General features: G+C 38.8%; 1 protein-coding gene across 1 annotated transcript; it reads right to left on the bottom strand.

Annotated features, from left to right (window-relative positions):
- Positions 1–1,660: 1,660 nt before the first annotated feature.
- On the bottom strand, positions 1,661–18,271 carry ELL2 (elongation factor, RNA polymerase II, 2; the record flags this gene model as incomplete). The annotated part of the gene is made up of 10 exons (XM_009875774.1): positions 1,661–1,801; positions 1,941–1,985; positions 2,569–2,740; positions 5,293–5,359; positions 7,597–8,131; positions 9,816–9,906; positions 10,047–10,171; positions 12,776–13,035; positions 15,628–15,791; positions 18,150–18,271. Coding segments are annotated over 10 exons (1,722 nt in total), but the record flags the coding sequence as incomplete, so codon positions are not given.
- Positions 18,272–20,145: the final 1,874 nt, after the last annotated feature.

Genomic DNA, 20,145 nt, shown 5'->3' with positions numbered 1-20,145 from the left:
GAAGCAAGAAGTCATCTTCTCTTCATTTTGCTGTTTGAAATGTGCAGTTGAAAAGAACCTTGTTAATCCAAGGGACCCAAAGTCAACCCGGCGTCAAGCAGGCAGCACAAATGTCACCGCTATTCCATCTTCATGAATGGGACGTCTTCAAATCCACCAATTTAAGGCAAGAAAAATCTGTTGCTCCTGAATGCATCTTTTCCACCAAACGAACGTTTTCTGGTTTACAGTGATACACAAAAGTTTGGGGTCTTTTTTAGAAGCTGGAGATAAAGTCTATTAGTGATAGTACCAAAGTTTTGGCAAAAATCCCCCACTCGGATCTGTAAACATAACTCTTCCCTTTTCAATTGGCAGCATTCTGAAAAAAGACAAACACAGTAAGACACGCAAAGATTTTGCCAAATACTGACTAAATAACTTGTGTTTTCACATGATGAAGTAAGCAATGGTTTACATCGACACAAAACAAAAAAAACGCATTAAATGGAAGTTTGTGCTGTTTGGTGATCACAGTATTTTATAGTTAAATATATCTATTTTGTTATGTTCCTGGCATCTAGGACAAATATCCTTAAATATATACTTCATGTAGGCAATAGCTTCTTTGCGTATCTCTCTTCAAAAAAATATTTTATAGTAGTATATAAATAGGTAACCTACATATGTAATTTTATAATCTTGCTCAAAAACTATATATCTGTTCAATTTTTTCATCAAGTATCAGTTTCCCCAATATTCTTAAAGCTGACAAACTATTGAAACAGAAATGTTCCCACCTTCCACAACAGAAGTAGCAATTTTATAGGAAAAAAAAAAAACAAGAAAACCCCTCTACGACACTCATAAGTTGTTTCAACCTGAGCGTTTGGTCTACTTAGAGTAGCAGCTTTTTTTTTATTATGATTTTTTTTAAATCCCCATCACTCATGTTCACACCCACACACTTCTGCTCACTCATGTTCACACCCACACACTTCTGCACACACGGGGTACAAGCACACACATCCAGACACTGGTAGGCCACGTGGTGCTTCCCAGGTTAAAAACAGGAAGCGGTGTAACTAATAACTTAATCACGCTAAACGCACACAGGCAAACACCTTAAGGCAACCACTGCAATGGTGTGTTTAAATTGCAGCGTTGAGTTTGTTGTGCCACGGCTGGACGCAGCACATACACATGCCTCTCCAACCCTCCAAAACAATATGATTGTTTTTTTTGGGGGGGGTGTGTATTTTTGTGGTTTGTTTTTTTTTAAAAAAAACCCAACAACTCAACTTTGTGCAAATTTCTACATCTTCTACCATTTAAGGCAAAGAGTTTGCATTAACAAGAAAGGTCAAAAACAGCATTATGCTTATCCCAGAGCATTTCAACTTGCTACAATACGTTCTTAAAATGTGCACAACTTCATAGCAGAGGTACTGGGAACCCAGCACCTACCAGTCTAATTATTTAAATGGACAAACATAAGTCTTGAAGAAAAGTAGGGACCAGAAAAAGCAGCTTCAAATAGGCATATAAGCAACATCAAAAACAACAAAATGAGTTAACTCTGCTAATACTGAAACTTCTGTAACACATGAGTTTGATACTAATTTTTAAAATCCTAGAGCAGTTAATCCTAAGTTTTAAATAAGTAAGCTGCAGTTCATTCTCATGTGTTGGCTGAAGCAGAAGACAAGTGCCATGACTCTGCTTGCCGTTGGTCAAATTCCTCTATTAGTCTCTGAATGTGTGACAGCTTGTTGTGAAGATACTCGCATCTATGCTTCTCTTCATGGTAGCTGGGGCTAGACTGTAAAGATAAGATAAAAAAGAAAATTGAGGCATAAACATATTTCTGCAGAGTTTAATAGTTCATGTCCCGTGTGTAAAAACAGCCTGGAGCCAATCTCAGTGATTGCTACCTCCCACAAATCTGGTGTTATACATACCTGTTTAATCTTTCGATACTCTTCTATGACTTCGTCATGAAGTATCTTCAAGACAAATAAATGAAAACAATATGAAGAACATTTCATGACTACTGGAAAGTGCAAATTTACGTCAAATACCAAAAATGCATGCAATTCCACTCAAAATATTTCCGTATCCACAAACCACCACTCTCCTGCATGGCAAAAAACGACCCACATCACCCCATATCTGCAATTAAATCTGTACATAGGCAGTAAAAGGAGCATGTGTTTGAAGATTCCCTTTGAGAAGTTGCTCATGGCACTGCATGGTCATAGACAGCTTCAGCAGGTGGAGTCTCAAGGGCAAACAACTTTTTGCAGGGTTCTGACAAGCTTCCAAAATCGGAGCTAGCCCATGCAGGGTCTGAGCATGTATGTAAATTCTGTGAGGTTTCCCTTTGCCTAATTAAGCAGTGCCAGGGATTTTAAAACACTATTTCTGCTCACAAACACATCCACAATCTGGCCAAAAACTAATTAAAAGCCAACCACACCAATGTAATTAGACCAACAGACCGAGGAGTCTGCCTGAGCTGAAAACGTGCTCTTTTGGAACGGCTAAGAGAGAGGGATGAAACACCATCTTCACAACTTTATCCTTTACCTGAAATTCTTTGGTCCCTGGAGAAAGAAGCTTCCGCTGCGCTTGAAACTCCTTAAATTTTCTGGAGATGCTCTCCATCCGAGCATACAGGCTCCTGTACTCATCAAACTCTGCACTGAAGTCATCCTTATAGCGCTGGCATTGCTCATGTGAGGATATAGTTACGTACTTCCTGATGGAAAAAACCACCACACCAATTTTACACCCAGGATGTTTCATGCTGAATATCAACACCTAAGCTTTAAATCAGTTAATTATGTGACTGACTTTGCTTCTACATGTAAAGCACATACGCCCCAAGAGAATATATTCAGGTAATTAGAGAAGTCTATGATATTTTTGTGACAGCTTTTTGCTAGTATTTTACTTTAGTTTTTACTTCAGTTTTTACTTTAGTTTCTAATCAGAACACGGACAGAAAAGAATTGTAGTATGCTTAGAAAACATTAGCAATCATTCAAATATAGAAGGACCAATAAATGCACCAGCTTCAGTGGGAGAAGAGAAACTGCCAGATTACAATCTCTTTCCATGAAAGGACAGGTTGATTAGGTCCTGTTTGCTTTTGGAAATTGATTTTTACTACATTTTTGGAAGTGACTGCATTTATGGAGTTGGATGCAATTTAGGTTTTTGGGTGTCTGTCTCATAGCAAAGCATAGCAAATGAGAAAATTTGATTATTTTAAGGAATACCAATTCAATTTTTGTCCATTCCACTAAGGCACGTGAAAGGCAGCAACAAAAGCAAATTGCAGAGAAGTCTGAAACTTAAAAAAAAATCACTCCCAAGGAGTGTAAAACCTGTAAGTGCTTAAAGCCACGGATGTGACAGAAGTTTTCTTCGTTCCTCTCTCCCTCAAATCAACACGTCCAGATTTAACAAGCTCATTCCAGAAATCTAAGCAGCAACGTGAGCACTAAGTATCACTTCCCACTATCATGCCAACAATTCTGGTCCACCTAGCACAAAGACCTGGTTCACTGTGGATGACAACGGCACCACGAATCATTCAAATCACCTTTAGGTTAATTTTAATGAGCCGTAAAAATACAAAATTGAAGTCTGTACCAATGCAAACAACAATTCCTGTTAGTGAAGTATCTTAGGCACCTGATCAGAGTGCTAGATCGTTTTTAAAAGAAAACTACACATGCTGTTCAACATTTTGGGAGGTACCTGACAATGTGGATACTGGCTTACGCACATTTACATCGCACAGCAAGTCCTAGCACAGGACAAGAGCCTAGCAAAGCACTCTCAATTTTAGCACGTGGAGGGGGAAGAAGCAAGAGTAGAAGAGGGGAAAAACGAGTTTTTGCTCAAACTTTGCATAAAAATCCCGACTTCCTTTACTCTCATAATCTTTGTATTAAGACGGAAAGTATCTTTACGCTAATACTGAAATTACACTCATGAACTATGTAGCACTTAGAGACAGGAAGAGAAGCTGGAATAAATTACCAAACTCCTTTAAATGGGATCATTTCAGAGGTGCTCTAAAGTTTCAACCTTTCTGTAATGATCAGGCAGGTGTCTGAAAAAAGCACAACGTGATTTTTTTTCCAGGACACCGTGGAGAATATATTATAAGATTGTTCCAGATGTTGCTCCTTCCAGAGAGAATCTTTCATGCAAGGCTTTAATCCCAATCAGAACTAAACCAACTTCATGAAGACTTTTCCCCTTTGGTTTTATTTTGTTATAACTTTCAGGAATAGCTGGTAAACCAGCAAAATTATTTTTTTAACAGATTTCTCCCAGACATTGGGCATTTGCAGAAGCTATTTCTCTATGTTACAACAGTAAAGAAAAATCTTTCTGACAAAATAAATTTCATATTCTAAAAGAAAAAGTATTTAGGCAACCAAATGATTCTGTTATTAGAGCTATTTTGTAAGCAAGTTCTTAGTAATTGTCATGGATGAAAAGATTTTTATATAGCAGGTAAGCTTTCGCTTTTGGGAATGCTGATTTAACACATGACACCCTGTTAAGGACCTAAAATCGAACTTACTGGGAATTCCTCCTATAATTTTACAGACAGCAATGTACCAGTCACTGTAGATATGTAACATTTCACATGCAAGCTTAATGAACTTTCATCTTATCTTGTAATCAAAATTAAGCAGCTAAAACCTGAATTGAGCGTCTTCAATTTCCTCTAGTTCTTTGAGCTGCAATTAAGTCAGTGGCTATTTCAAATCAAAGCTTCAGAAATAACTGATGGTTAACTCCTGTTGGCTCATACATAGGCCTCATAATGCTGGGACTTCAAATTTAGACTGCAACCTTCTCTCCCAACCTTTCCAGCTTGGATGCACTACTCAGCAAAAACACAGGGAAGATGTTCAATTTTATATATTCAATTTTTTAGCATTAAGCTTTGTTCCTGTTATTGCCTCACCACTAGAAAGAAAACAGCACACGTTCATATTCTCTTTTTATTGTCTTCTTGAAAAAAGAATGAAATTAAGTGTTTTAAGTCTTTTTTTCAAAAGTCTATTAAAAATCCTTTTTAACACTTCTCTTCCCCTGCAAAAATTAAAGGACAAAACCTCACAGGTACACAAATGAGGCAGCTGGGTAACTTAAAGGAACTTGTCATTATTGTAAAATTATGTTTTGGTACATTTTTAAATGTAGAGCTAAACAAGAGTTCTTATAAGTGGTTTTTGAATTGTTTCAATAAGAAGCAAGCTGCTTAATTGTTATTTTACTCACCTGAAGTAGTCTGGTTGCTCACTTGATGAAGTAGGATCTGTGGAGGCAGTGCAAGTTTCTCCATCTCCTATAGAAAAGCAGAATTTTGATACTTGCAGTAAACAGATGTTTGATATAGCCATTATAGTAATATAATACCAACCTGATGAGCTTGAGAAAAATCCTTTAGTGTTTTATTCTCACAGTAAATCACTTGCAATAAGGTCTGTAAGTTAGTAACGGGGCTCGCACGACTTTCTCCACTGCAGGCAGTACCCGGGTTTAGAAAGAGGGCACAGATACTTTATTCTACAAGTTCTGCACTATCATAGCATTAGGCCAAGGTCAGCTTTTCTCATCTGAAGACATCATATGGTTTCTGAACAGCAAGTCAAGTCACGAAGCAACAGATGGAGGTGCATAAAAGACAGCAGCTCCTTCCCTGCCAGTTACAGATATCCAAAGTTAAGTAAGTCTTAATTTCAGCACTCTTTAAGCAGGAAAGTCATTAGCATTGTACACGAGTTACTGGCATTCAGGAAGATTCGATCCCCATTTATGTGGTGATATTGGGTTTGAAATTTATTTGCACTTGTAAATTATTCTCTTGCTCCTTTACATGGCATTATGAAAGCACAGTACGCTTAACCTCTAATCCTTCTTTTTAGAGGAATATTTTAGGAGCCTCCTATTTTTTTGATAAATAGGAAAAACGGTTGTCATAAGGAAAAGCTAGCTGGAACAGAAAGGAATACTTGCTGTCTTGCTAATCCCTCTCTCTGCTTTTCATTTGTGGTTTTGTCGCAAACTTAAAAACCACACAATCCTTCATATTTGTTATTATCTTACATTTCTGTTTAAACACACTACTTCTGCTAAACCTCAGCCATTCTTGCCAATCTCTAAGCTACCTGAGCCTTAAGTCACGTGCAGTGAAAAGAGCTTTCATGCAATGTTCTACCTTTTTATTTTTAATATTAAAATTATTATGTAGTATAGCAGGAGTATAGTGTAAAAGCGGAACAAAATTTCACCACTTCATGCCGTGACTGGAGCAAAATTCCACAGAAACGCAAATAATATTAATAGTCACAGTATGAACAATACAACTTATACAAGCAATTTTGCTCCACTTCTTCTCCAAAAACTCAAGCACGTTTGTTTGACATGGCTTGTTCCAGTGGAAAGCTTTAGTCTAAACACCAAGGTGAAACATAACACAGATTTTTCCTAACCTAGCTGCTCAGAACTTCGTTACTCACTTCTGGAGAAAGATGTTCATGTTCATAAATCAAGCATGAATATTTTCAAAGCAATCCCAAGCCATGTGGGCACTGCATAGTGTATCTAGGACAAATGTGAAAAGAGCATCTCAAAACATCCTTATCGACAAGCACAACCCTCCAAAGAGGCACCCTGCATGCTCTGAAGACGGCTGTGGGCTGTGATACAAAAGGGCTAAGCCTGACCTCATCTGCCAGCCAAACCTCTGAAATTAGACAACACAGATATAACAAAGGAACTGAGCTCTGCCCTACTTTTTTTTTTGGTGTGTAGGTGTGTGTTAAGAAATCAAGTATTCTTTGTACTCAAATATTCAAGCATCTTGTTTAGTTTTTCAATACCATTGCAAGTGTGCACCATTTCTACATCTTTTGAAGTAATCAATTCTGCAGCTAAGTTAGAGAGAAGCTCACAGCACAGCTCAAACTAAAATTCTCGTGAATTGCATGCCAGTTTATGTAGGTTTTAAGCTTTCCATGTAAAGGCAGGAGTTAAGATGAAATGCATTTGTGTCTGATCTATGTGCTTCAGTAAAGTAGTATGCAATACATGTGTGACAGGTTTTTATCTTCAGCATGAAGATTTTTAAACTTAATGATGGAAAAAATGGATTAAGTTTCAGTGAACTATCAGTTTACTGGATATCAAGCAAAAAAAAAAATCCATTCCTTGTGTTTTTCTAGCACCAAGCTCTTTGTTTTAATCAGTTTCTCTTCAACGGCAATCCATTTAAGATTTCTTTGCTCTAATGATTTTTGTATGATAGAGTAAGAATTTTTATAAAATGAACGTAACTTTAGACAAGGTTCCAGCAGAACAGCTTCTGGGTGCTTTTTGTGCATGGTTTTGTTTGTTTTTTTAACTAACAGTTAAAATGTAATGCAATGGCAGAAAAGAAGTATTGGTTCTTCCTGACGACAAAGTAGGGACAAAGGCAAAGCGCATTTATACAGCAAGTGAAAATATGGACCCTGCACATTTCCAGATCCCTTCTCACCAAGGTTACTCATATGGTCATTAGGAAAAGCAGCATATTAATACCTTTGCCTGAAACAAAACAGGTGGATTTTTCCAGCTTGGAAGTTTCTGCTTTTGTAAGGTCTTTCTCCTCCTCACTCACATTTGTAGTGTCCCGCATTTTGCTTTGATGCTCTTTGACCTCCTTGGGCTTTTTGTCTGCGGACTTGAGTGGCCTCAACTGTGTCACCGCAGGCACGGGGATTCCCCAGGGAATCCCTGAGGTGTATTTTTGTGGCCAGTTCTCGTAGATGCTACTTCTTCTTTGACAGAAGCTGTCCACCGGTAGGTCTTGTGTTCCCTGCCCCTCAGGGGTGCTGGGGGAGTTGGAAGTGATGGTTTGAGGAGGGTTGGAGGTGGGATGGAGCTTGGGAGGCAGCAGAGAACCAAAAGTAGCACTGGCTTCAGGGTGGGGAGATGACGGAAGGGCAGTGGCGGCTTTCTCGCTGAAGGCAGGCAAGTGGCTACCCAATGACAGCTGGACTCGACTGGTGACGTGAGATATCCTCTGCTTCTTGTTCATCAGAGGATTGGTAAGCTCAACATTTAACATCCGCTTCTGAAATAACAACAATAATAATAATAATAACAACAACAACAAAATAATAGATACTAAAAACATTATCAGAATTAAATTTTGCTCCCGTTCTGAGAAAGAAGCATTTCTGAACAGGCAAGGGTTCTTATCTAAAACACGGAAGCCCTGCAGCTAAATAGATGCTTCACTCCATTCTTAGTTTCTCATCTTAAGATTTAAGAAGTTGTTCCTCAAAACTAAAAGGCTTTGGGAGACAGATTCTCTCTTCAGCAAACTCTATCAAAGGCTTCACTGAGATAAGGAGGTCAGGTCGGGATTGTTTAGGTACGGGCTTTCGTTCAGACAAACGGGGATAATCGTCAGATTTTGCTGCCACACGATTTACGGCCGGTAGAGCAGCCCCCAGAAACAGGCAGCACTGCGCTTCACAGAGCGCGTGAAGGGCAAAGCTGATGACAATAGCTAAACCCCCCAGTTTTGCTACAGCTGCCATTCCAGCTGTTCTCCAGCTGACAGGATGGCTCACATCCTCTTTTCTAGCAAGCACGCACTTCTCACGCTGATGTACAAGAGGCAGCTTGGACTCGGAGTGCCAGGCGTGGCTCTCTGCCACCCTTCTGAAATATGTGTAAAGAGGTGTAAAGAAGTCCCTGGGACCTGCAGCATTTCATGCTCTGACTGGAAGAAAATTAAGGAAAATACAGAGGTGTGTCCTCCTTCCTCTGTTTAAACATAAATAACCCTGGGGTGAATGACTTCCTCCATTCCCCAGCTGTACACCGAGTGCAGTGAAGTGCAGTTTTAGTTACAGAAAGCATCAAACTTTTACTTAGAGTAATGCCTCTTATTTTTCCAAGCTTCTTCTAAACAGATTTGCATTGCCCTCCTCTATTGATAACAAAACAGGACATATGCCTTCTAAGTCTGAAAAGGCTGCGAGAAGGCAGATGTACTACCTTTTCACACCTGGACTACCCAGAATCAAAAATGGGTGCTTAAATGATGCCTATAGGAAAACAAAATAAAAAAAACCCCCAAACCTCCCATATTGCTGTCGTTATTCTAGGCCTTCCTAAGCTTTGCATTTAAACAGTAGCACAAGAATGTTTGACATATTTTGTTATGGCTACCATATCACAAAGAACCTTGACTGCACGCAACACATCCGAAGAAAAAAAATATCTGTATCTTGTCTTTGTAAGACATTCCTGTGCACCAAGATAAACAAGTCATATGGCAACACAAGACAGTTTTAAGTATTTAACCAAAAAGCATAGGGTTGTGTAACAACAGCAGGTAACCAACAAGTTAAACTCCACAGGCAAGTTTAGGCTTCTACGAGGTCAACATGCTCTGGACGGACAGTTACAATTTTGGCCAACGTGTTGTGTGTTCACACGTGACAGGAATAGTCTCTGTCACAGATCTAGGTGTATTCACAAAATACTATGTAGGCAGGACTTGTTTATTTCTCTGAATATTCTAATAAAAATCCTGAAATACAGAATGCTAAAAATAGCAGCCCCTAAGCTATGTGACTGTAAGTTTTTTGCAGTTTGAAGCAGTGTAATCACCTTTAAAAATAAATAAATAATCCAACTAGAAATATATGCTTCAGTTTTTCACTACACATCACAATTTTTACAGCAATATCAAGTGTGATAAATCTTAATACACTGTAAATGTTGAAAAAAATACAAAATACCTGAGAAGTTGCTGGTGGAGCATCTTTGTTAAAAGTTCCAGGAGATCCCAAAGGACTGGTGCTGGTGGCATTCTGAGACAGATTTAATCTTCTGTAAAGATGACCCAACATTTCAGGTTAAAAAGCAAAAAATTATTACGTCACAGTTCTTTCATTATAGGGAAGAGATATTAATTTCCCAGTAAAATCTGTTTAAATGGCTGTTTTGCTTCCCCTAGAGACTGAACTTACCTAGAAAGTATTAACTCCAATGACTGTTTATCTTTTTCATTGTATCCAGGCCAATCTTTTTTAATATCTTTAAAGAGATAATCCTTCAGACTGTAAGAATTATCCTTTGGATTCAGGGTGGCTACCTACAGGCAGACATTTAAGAAAATAAATTTTCATTATACCTAAATGCAAACTGCAGAAACAAGACTGGTACTACAAAGCTAAATCAAAGCTGAAAATGAAGCCATGCATCAGTTTTCCAGGTTTTTCATATGTGAAGATCAAAGTAGGTCTCACGTAATGAGCACCAGTTTTAAAGAATGTGGTCAGTTTGGCATGCAGAAATTTAGATTTAAGAAAATGCCAAACTGCTGCAAGCATGTATGAAACATATTCTATGGAAATCTCTCTCTGCACCCTATGTCTGGTTTCTCGCCTTTAATACAGCATTGAGAATCAAGGCAAGCTATGCCAAAACTTTAAATATTCATTGCATGAAGCACATTGAGAGGCCTAGCATGGGGCGATTTATTATTATTTTTATTTATTTTTCGTTTTCAAGAACACTATCTCCACATACAAATTCATGGTTGTTCAACTTCAGGAGGACCCCTGCTGTTCTTTTGTTTTACAACGGCAGAGCACAGACTGTGCCTGGAACAATGCATATTTTCCATCATACCATTAATGACCACAATGTCTTGATAAACAGAATTGTTCTTCTTTCTCAAGTGCCTGAGCCACAAGAAACTATAGCTTTCTACTGCACACAGTTGTATCCAATAACGTAAATGGCACTAAACTTCTTTCAGTAAAGAGACAAACTGTTCGTCTTTCCCACTAGTTTTAAGATATATGAAAGTTTTACGAACTGGCAAAATAACTGTATCTAACTTTGAAAACAAGATATAGTGCTAGAATGCTTCAGGAGCAGTGCACGGGCCCAGATGCACTCTTGATTTTGCAGACACAGCAAAGTATTGTCGTGTGAGAAGGTTCTGCCCATGCCTTGCTTTACACCTTTGAAAACAAAATGGGCTTATATCTTCTGTAAGAATATACAATGTACACTGAATAAGTTAAAATAAGCTAGTAAAATCCTGAGACCATTGGCAACTGAAGCACTGGTTTTGACTTCAACACCTGACATTTGTTCAGAGTTTCAGAGAAAACCTCTAAGAAAAACAGTCTCGGTCAATTTGACTAATACAAAATGCTGAATAAGTCATCGCCACACCACCAACACTTAATATGGCTTTGCCTATTTTTTTCCTCCAAAACATGACAAATACTGTTAACTCATGTCTGTGTGCAACGTCTGTCTGTGCTCAGCTTAAAAAAAAAATAAATTAAAAGTAACAAAGATACCCTGAAACAGTAATTTACTTGTTAGAACAGAACTTATTCTAAAAGAAGCAAATCTGTGTGGATTAGATGTTAGCAAGTTCAGGCTGCTGCTTTTAAATCTGTACAAAAAGACTCATTACGAACAAAGAGAAATATGAGCAAGGCTTTCAGGGTGTAGGGCTGCTATCATGACCACTTCTGAATGTAAAACCATTACCTTGAGGCAGTCCACATTACATAGCAGAAACAAGAAAGTCTCCTTAAACACTGCAAAGCATAATGGGACAGGAGAAAATTTCTGCAATGTTTATCCTTTCAGGAGCTGAGCTTTTAGAATTTTAACACCAAGTATAAATTGACTACTTCAATTTATCTGTAAGAACTTGGCTCTTGTTACACTGTGTGTGTCTTCAGGGTAAAAAAACCCCTTCTGTTGCACTGGGCAAACAAAGCAATAACAGCATATTCAACGAACAAGTTTTTAAAATTCAGTGTAGACTCAACCAAAGCTGTATAAATGATTAATTTTGCTTGCTTTCATAGGTTCGGAAAAAACCGTTTTTCCTAGATAAATAGGACATACTTGTCCTTTACATATTAATTCATGTGCAATGGAGTGACAGTCTATGGGTACAGGGAGTATTTAAAAAGGGAGGAGCCACTGCATTTTACAATACGTTTTACAGTAAAAAGTAAGCCTTTTCCAAACTGTTTTAGCAGAAGATTAGCAAGGGATTCTCTTGAACATACAGCTTAGAAGTTTCACCTGTAGAACATTCTAAGCTTACCAATAATTTTGATGGATATGATAAAGAAATCTAAGTGGATATTATCACAAAGGAGCACTGGAAAAGCTACTGAACAAAGTAAAGGTTTCAAGTATGATAAAGACACGAGCCACATCATAGCAGAGAAACACTGAGCTCGATTTCAGGCCATCACCTTTTTCTATTTTGGGCGGAATATCCTTCTCTGGATTGCAATTCTAACAGATCCCAAAAGAAGTCAAGTACTGTTTGCAGCCCCCAACTACACTCAAATGAAATACTAACCTATGCGATTACCAAACTTTCCTTCTCATAAACTGGTCACAAGAAACATTAAGTACTATGACAAACTATTTCTTGCAGTCAAAAGACTGCATGGTCAGTTTCTCTCAGTTAAGCAGTCCAACTAAAATAAGCAGAGAGGAAAAAAAAATGCAATGTTTGGAGCAAAGCAGTGACAAATAATTACTGCCTGCCATTCTAGCAAAGCAAAAACAATCTTCAAAAAAATTTTAATCTCTCCTTTCCTTTCCTCACATTGACTTGCAGTTTGGGGCATCTATGTAAAATTTATTGAAAAACTTAAACCAGGAGCAGGAAAAAAACCTGCTGTCACAAACTCCATGATCTCACCTGGTGAAGTATGGTTCCAAGGCAATTCTTGTCCCTCTGGTTGACACCATCTCTGCGCAAGCGAGCAAGTAACTCTGGCTTCTTGTAGTTCTTCAGTGCTAATAAGTGAATGATCCTGTCTCTGTACGGTTGCTGAGAAATGGCGTTGTGCATCTGAGTCCTCCGCGCTGTGTTCGCAGGGTTCACCAGTGTTGATTTCTTCCTCTCAGGCATAGTAAGTGGAAAGTTGAGTGATGCTCTTTTCACCTGGACTCTTCCTCCTAAAGGGGAGAAAACAAAAAAAAACCAACCAAAAGTTGACTTAAAAGAATTTATAAAGCCAAACTCTAAAAGGGATATTTAGTTGGCATTTTGAGATCTGTAAGAAAGCAGGTAGTAAATATGCATTGAGCTAGGCATTAACAAATACTTTATATTAGGAAAAGATGGTAAATGAGTGATATTGCTAGGAAGAGCTTTCTGATTATTTATATAGATGGTGGTTTTAGTATTTTTCCAGTTTTTAAGTTCAAGCACTGAATACCCAAAATCAGGCTTTTTTTTTTTTTTTTTAAGAAGAGTATTCTAAAATGTGATGCAAAGATCTTCCATATAATCAAAAGATTCCCCACTGATGCCTAGGAAGACAAGTCCACACAATTAATTGCATCACTGCTTAAAGAAACTGCTAACTTTGTGTTCACCACCTGAATTTCACCACATTTTAAGCTGAAATGTTCCTTTTCTATTAAATAAACCCAGGTTTGTAGAAATAATATACTAAAACTGTAACAATTTTTGGGCCAAAGGCCAGAGAAGTTTTTAAACACAATTTGTATAGCATTTAGGATCAAACTCCATACAAATACTTTTTTCTCAATTGGAATACCAATGCAAGGGTTTGCAAGCGATGAGTCCAGAATTTAAGTACACCAGTTGTACTCAGTTTTTCAGAAAAAGATTAAAACCTTGCTACTCTGTGTTTTCAAATAGCATTTGCTATCAGACAGAAAAAGACTATTTATCAGAATATTACAGAATATCATTGTAGTAAATATTGTCTGCAATCCAACAGATGATGCGAGACAAACCTGGCATTTTTCCGAAACCAACAATTCATGTTTAGTACATGAGGGAGACTTAATGAATATTGTTGAGAAAATCTCGAGCTTGCTCCCTTCTATCAGACACACAGAGACTGAGCTGCGGTCCTCAGGAATAGCAAAAATTCATTTCCATTTTGCACTGAAGGCCGAACTTTTATAACCTTTCCACTCTGCCTGAACTTCAACCTTCTAGTTTTCAAGAACAAACTTAATCATGCAAATGCACACACTTAAATTTTTAGAACAGTACAAACTTGATAGTTGTTTATTGATCACATTACAGATATTTTCACAAATTAAATTCAACATGGATACACAGACCCCTGGCACAACTGATAGTATAAGCAGCATTCAGACAAACACCTCTTAAAGTCAGGTTTCTAAACCACTTTAAAAAAAATTAACTGAAAACATAACCAAGCAATAACATGATTAATAACTCAAATTCCTAATTTGTACTGCATGATGCATGTTGCAAAGTCTCCCCTGTGCCCTACCAGCAACCAGAACTGCTCCGCCTGAGCCTTCTCAATGCCAGTCTGAAAGAAAAAGTACTCCCAAATAATTGTAATTGTCCGTCCTACTGTCTGTTTTCAGATCCCATTTATTTAATGTTAAATAATCAAGATCTATTTAAACCACCAACAAGAACCACACCAGTTATTCATACATAAAACACAACTTCCCCAATGAGAAGTTGTGAAATACACGAAAGCAGCTCCTGCCACAGTGTTGATGAGAAGCAGTTTAGACAATAAAAGGGAAGAAATCCCAGCTCCACGTCCTGATATTAACCTATGCTGAGCTCCCTCAGCTTTGCATCTCCAAAAAAGCCACACTGTTGCTGGCTTAAGAAGCTCCACAGTAAGCTGAGGCCGAGTAAGCGTTGCACCATCACTGTCAGGGATGGCCTTGCTGGAGGAGGAAGGCAGCCGTGGCCAAGTGAGAGCTTGTTGTCCTTCATGAAGGTGGATGCACCCAGTTCAACTCGCTGCTGCAGGCAGGACCACCGCTGCCTGTACCACTGAATGCCTATAAGGTGGATGTTCATCTTGCATCTATCTGCAGTTGGCTCCAGGCTCTTGGAGAAACGGCACTTGGAGGAGTTTAATAACAACTGATACCACCTAAGTGCTTTTCTGTTTTGTGGAAAATGATGAAATCCATGGGAAGATGCCAACATTACCTTACTTTAACTTTTAAATAATAAAAACCCCTAACAACGCCACGGTCTCCTGGTGAAACTTCCTTTTTAATCAGCAAGACATAAAATTAAATTTAATAATAAAAATTTAAATTAATAAAATTCAAGCAGCATCAGCATTAGTGTGAAAAGTCAAGTTTTTAACATTAAGCTTACAAATTGGTATACAAGACTTCCTCGGTGTTAATTGTTTTAGATTATAAATTCAGGTTAATGGTTTAGCACAGTATTTAGGTACTCAAAAGTACTGCTATAAAAACAAAACATTAGTTACTAAACCACAGAATTTAAGGGCATGGGTTGGTAAAAACCCTCACCTCAACAGTCAAATTTTCATCCAGTCAAGAAATATGAAAAAGGAAGGAGTGGCAGGCTTTTTTTGGGAGAAAAAAAGACTAGTATCTGAATGCAGCAACAGAAGACTGCAAATATGTGACATAAGTGCAGGCCACCTACACCTGAGACCTCTGAAGACACCACCTTTCCCAAGCATACACTGAAAAGTTGAATTACTGTGTTTGAAAGCTTACAGACATCTAGTAAGAAGTGAAATACAATCATACCTAAAATTGGTCCACCAGGTTTAATAAACTTTGCAGTTCGATTGCGCAACTCCTCTTCTGCCCGGGTCATGCGCTCTCTGGTCGTCTCATAGGAATCCCTTGTTGCACATACTGTAATTTTATTCTGTATTAATCCCAGGCAACTGAGTTGCAAGGCGTCAGAACTACAAAAACATTGAAAAAGGTTGAGCCCAAGCACTACGTTCAGGTTTAGAAGTACGGTTGTGTAAGGAACCTTAAAACCTGTCTTAACAGGTGAAGGAAAACATTTCCCAGTTATGACAGCTAGCTAGGGCACAAATATATTTTTCAAATTGTCTCTACACATCCAAACGGTATCCTTTTTACCTGTTGGTGTAATGACAGTTTCCTCACATAACCGCACCCGAGAGGCAGGCTGGTAAAGGCTCCATGACCACTGGAGGCCTGACTTGGCCGGTTTCACTGGCACCCTAATGGTGGGCAGGTCCTGCCCTGCAGGGTTTCCACCAAGCTCTCAGCTCAGCACGTCTCCTCTTCTCCTCCCAAGGTGGCCAGAAGTGGCCCAAAGCCCCGGGAGGGCAGGACAGCCTTCCCTTGAGACCTGCGCCCTGGCCTCCCTTCATCTTGCTTCCAAAGATGTCTGCCCTCCTCTTCTCCTCAGCTACTCTGCGCGCTGGGAGCGCTCACAGTCCGCCCGCCTGCTCCTCTGAGGATTCACGCTGAGAAGAAGCACTTAGAGCAAACCCTGCCCCAGGGGAACGATGGCGGGGTCTCCTCAATGGCGTCCGCTGGGCCTCAGGATGAAGTCAGTCCTCCGTGGCCAGTCTGCCAGGACAACACCTCAGGGGACTAGAAGCCACTTTGTTTAAGCCAGCCTAATTATCACCACTCTTAATGAGTACACTGTGCAGCACCACAATAGCTTTAGACAACCCCAAAAAACTTCAACGACCGTGAAACTCTCCACCCAGGCTCCAAGAAGAGTCGAGAATCTTGTGCCTCAGCTTAGCGCACCATCCCTGCAAGCCACAAAGCCAGAACCAGCCACTCACAAGTATTTCAAGACGACACAGCTACAGCTTTGTCCATATCCTGAAATCACCACATTTACAGAAGGAAGAAATGTCCTTCCAGCCACCTAAAGCTCTGTTTTTTCCTGTTGCCTGTTTCCTTGAACATCGCTGCCTTTACGCGCTTTTCCATCACTGACCAAGAGGTAACCCTCCTCCTCGGGCCGGGCATCTCCAAAGCCCACGCCGGTTCCGAAGCTAGACTTGTCTTGAGCACAGAGTTAGACTATTCACTGTGCAGAGGTCCTGCTTGGTTTTATTTATATTTTTTTTAAAGGCTCTGCACGTAACAATACACAAGTTCCACATCAACTTTCCAGGCACAAACTAAGAGATGGCTACAACAGACCTTGCAAAAGACAGTTTGAATTCAATTTTGAAGATTAATAAAATCACATTAAAACTACCTAGGCATGTTAGTCATAATTATTCAGGGCTAAAGAGGCTTAAACTTAATGTTCCTGGAAAAAATACAGTTTAATTCAGCTGAAGATGCTCCTTCCCAAGCAGCTGCCCAATCCCTTTCAGATATACTTTAATCAAAAAATAAACAAAGAAACAAACGAACCAACCCACAAAACCCTAGACTGGCCCAGGCTCCCCCAGGTCTGCCACCACGTCCGTGAGTTCACTGAAAGGCTGTAGTGTGGTAGAAGGGGAGAAAGAGGAGGAGGAGTATGCTCAGAGACCTCCTGTTAGGCAAAGAGCTATTAAATGAGCTCAACTTCTTTTTCCTTCCAAAACCTGCTACCTAGACAAATCTCTGTTTGAAAATTGAGGGCAGAAGCTCTGCCGTGATCGAGAACCTGAGTAGCACCTTTTGGAGACCTGTCAGTGTCCCCGTTTGCTATCAGCTCCCCAGATCAATACACAAACTCTAGCTGCGATGTCCTAGTTTATCAAATGGGGCAAACAGTTATTTAACACCACTGAACTACGCTGATACTACACTGAACATAATATTGTTGAAGTTGAAGCAAACCTGATGTAAAAGCATAGTATTTTCCCGCCTTTGCCACAGAGGAGCAGGACAAGGTGCTGCTGTATTACATTTCGGTTCTGAAACACCACAGTCATGCAATTAACGACAAAGTCACCGATTTACGTGTTTTTTTTTATTTTAAGACAACTATCCATGATGGCCAGCATGTTAGCATGCTGACAGCCATTATCTTATTTACATATGGTTGTAGACCGGATCTGGTCTAGCTTGGGTACTGCTGATCTCCAAACGCTTTTAAAATAGCATTAAGAGGTGAGAAAGTACTCAAAAGTTACTTTTTAAAGAGCCAACCCCAAAAGAATTCTGTGTAAAAGCAAGTATTCATAACTAGCAAGAAAACATGCCATTGCTAGGAATAAATCTTCTATTGCAGCTCATCACTAGGAGCAGGCTTCTGTTAAAGGTTTCTGCTATACACTCAAATCCACAGAAATTTGCCATGAAAGAAAACATTAAGGAAAACCTACCTTGAGCCCATTTGCTTGACACAGTCAAAGCTTCCCTGAGGATTATCTTTGCCAATATTTGACACGTGGAAGTCAAATATATGAGCTTCATTTGGCTGATCAGCTTTAGGAATTTTAATAAGCTAAAAGGGAAAAAAAACCTGTGTAAAAACTTCAATCTACACTCCTTTGCTTGCAATTAACTAGGACTGTAATTTTAATTCAGAAACTGTATTTTGAAAGCTTTGATATGATTTTAAGTCATGTCACTAAAGAGGTTGCTTTGGTACAATTCTCTCTCTGAAAGAAGCAGCATCTTTCACAGTGGTAACTGCACTGGAGAAGATACAGTCAGTTGCTCAGGCTCTAACTCAGCACAGCAGCAAGCCCTCCCTTCTCATTTAATGGAATTAATATGCATGTACTTAAATTTAAATGCAAGTGTCTCAGTATAATCAAATGGATCGAAGCTTGGCTAACAAAACAGAGAGGAGCAATTCACACAGATCACATCAGACTCTAACTGTGGTTTATCTGATGCTAATGAACCACATGTGGGAGCCAGCCCCAAGAACTAAAAAAAACCAAAACCAAACAGCAAGGCCCAAATTACAGGAGTAAAATGTCTTAAAACTATAGAAGATGAATTTCAACTCCAACAGCTTTTTTTTCTTTTACTTAGCTCTAGATGCAATTATTTGCATAAAAGTGAAATGTAAACGGTTTTCTTTAAGTTTAGTCAGAGGTAGCAAAACTTGATTTCCTTCGCTGAACTAGTAATTTTAGTATAGAATGTGCTGCATTCTGCTGGAGCTTAAAAATGTAAATATGAGAAATCATATTAGCATAAGCACATTTTTCACTGTGCCGCTATACAAAACAATACTAAAGCACAAAGAAACTACCGCCATTTAACTACTTTAATCTGAATGTAAAATCAGCTTGCAGTAAATCTAAAAAAGTATTCTTCTGAAGTTTGTTTGAATTATTAATCAATTATAGATACAACTGATGAAGAAATATATGTAAAAGCAATATTCAACAGTCTCTTAGAAATCTTTCTCCCCATACCGTGCTTGTGAGATTGGCCAATTGTGCAATGTCACCTGCACAAAGTTCTACTACAGAACAATTTAGTACCATTTATATTTTAATAACCAGTACTGTAGAGCTTACCAACAGCTTGGGACAGTGACTAGACATGGAGGAAAAAGATAAGTCACCTGAACATCATATTCTACCAAAGCTGACAGCACTAGTAAGCTTAAAAGACAAATCTGTGCATTTTATATAAGAACGGAAATAAATCAGGTAAATTACAAAACACATAAACTTGGATTACACATGTGGCTCTACCTTTTAATGATTATGAAAGTTACTAGAGTGCAACCATCAACCCAAGAGTACCATAGGGGCCTAAACAACACTGGAACATCTACTTTCTGTAAAATTAACTACTACTGACTGGATATTTCAACATAGTAGTTTTATTATAAGTACAGAAGTTGTGTGTATGAATTTGACAGTTTGATGAGGGAATGTTTTTTAGCCCAATATAGTTTTTTAGAAAGCAAACAAATACATACTATGATCAATCTCAGTCTGGCCCTTCAGAAATACAGCCAAGCAGAGGGATGCAGGTAACTGCTGCTGTGTATGCTTGGACTTAATTCCCAAAGTTGATTTTGAGGAAATTATTTTCCATTGATCAGCCTAAAGAATGTATACACATGAAATCATCTTAAAAATCAGAAATTTCCATATCCTAGCATTTATATTTAAAATTCTGGAAGAACTGCAATGGGCATTAAACAACAGAGTGGCTCAATATGTTCTGACAGATTAACACGAAGACAGAAGCTGGCCTTAGAGCACATTTAAAAACATGTTTGTTACTCTTCCACTCTCTTCCGTGAGGCCTTATTTCTCCCAAATATTGAAAAAGACACTGATAAAGTATGAAGAAAAACAAGTCTGCCTCGTTACAGGCAGATGCCTATGAAGCTTATCACTGACA

The sequence above is a fragment of the Apaloderma vittatum genome, unplaced genomic scaffold (assembly GCF_000703405.1).
Source record: "Apaloderma vittatum isolate BGI_N311 unplaced genomic scaffold, ASM70340v1 scaffold43188, whole genome shotgun sequence".
In the NCBI taxonomy this organism is placed as follows: Eukaryota; Metazoa; Chordata; class Aves; order Trogoniformes; family Trogonidae; genus Apaloderma; species Apaloderma vittatum.
The sequence above is the reverse complement of the archived record's forward strand: the minus strand, read 5'-3'. Positions and strand labels throughout refer to the sequence as shown.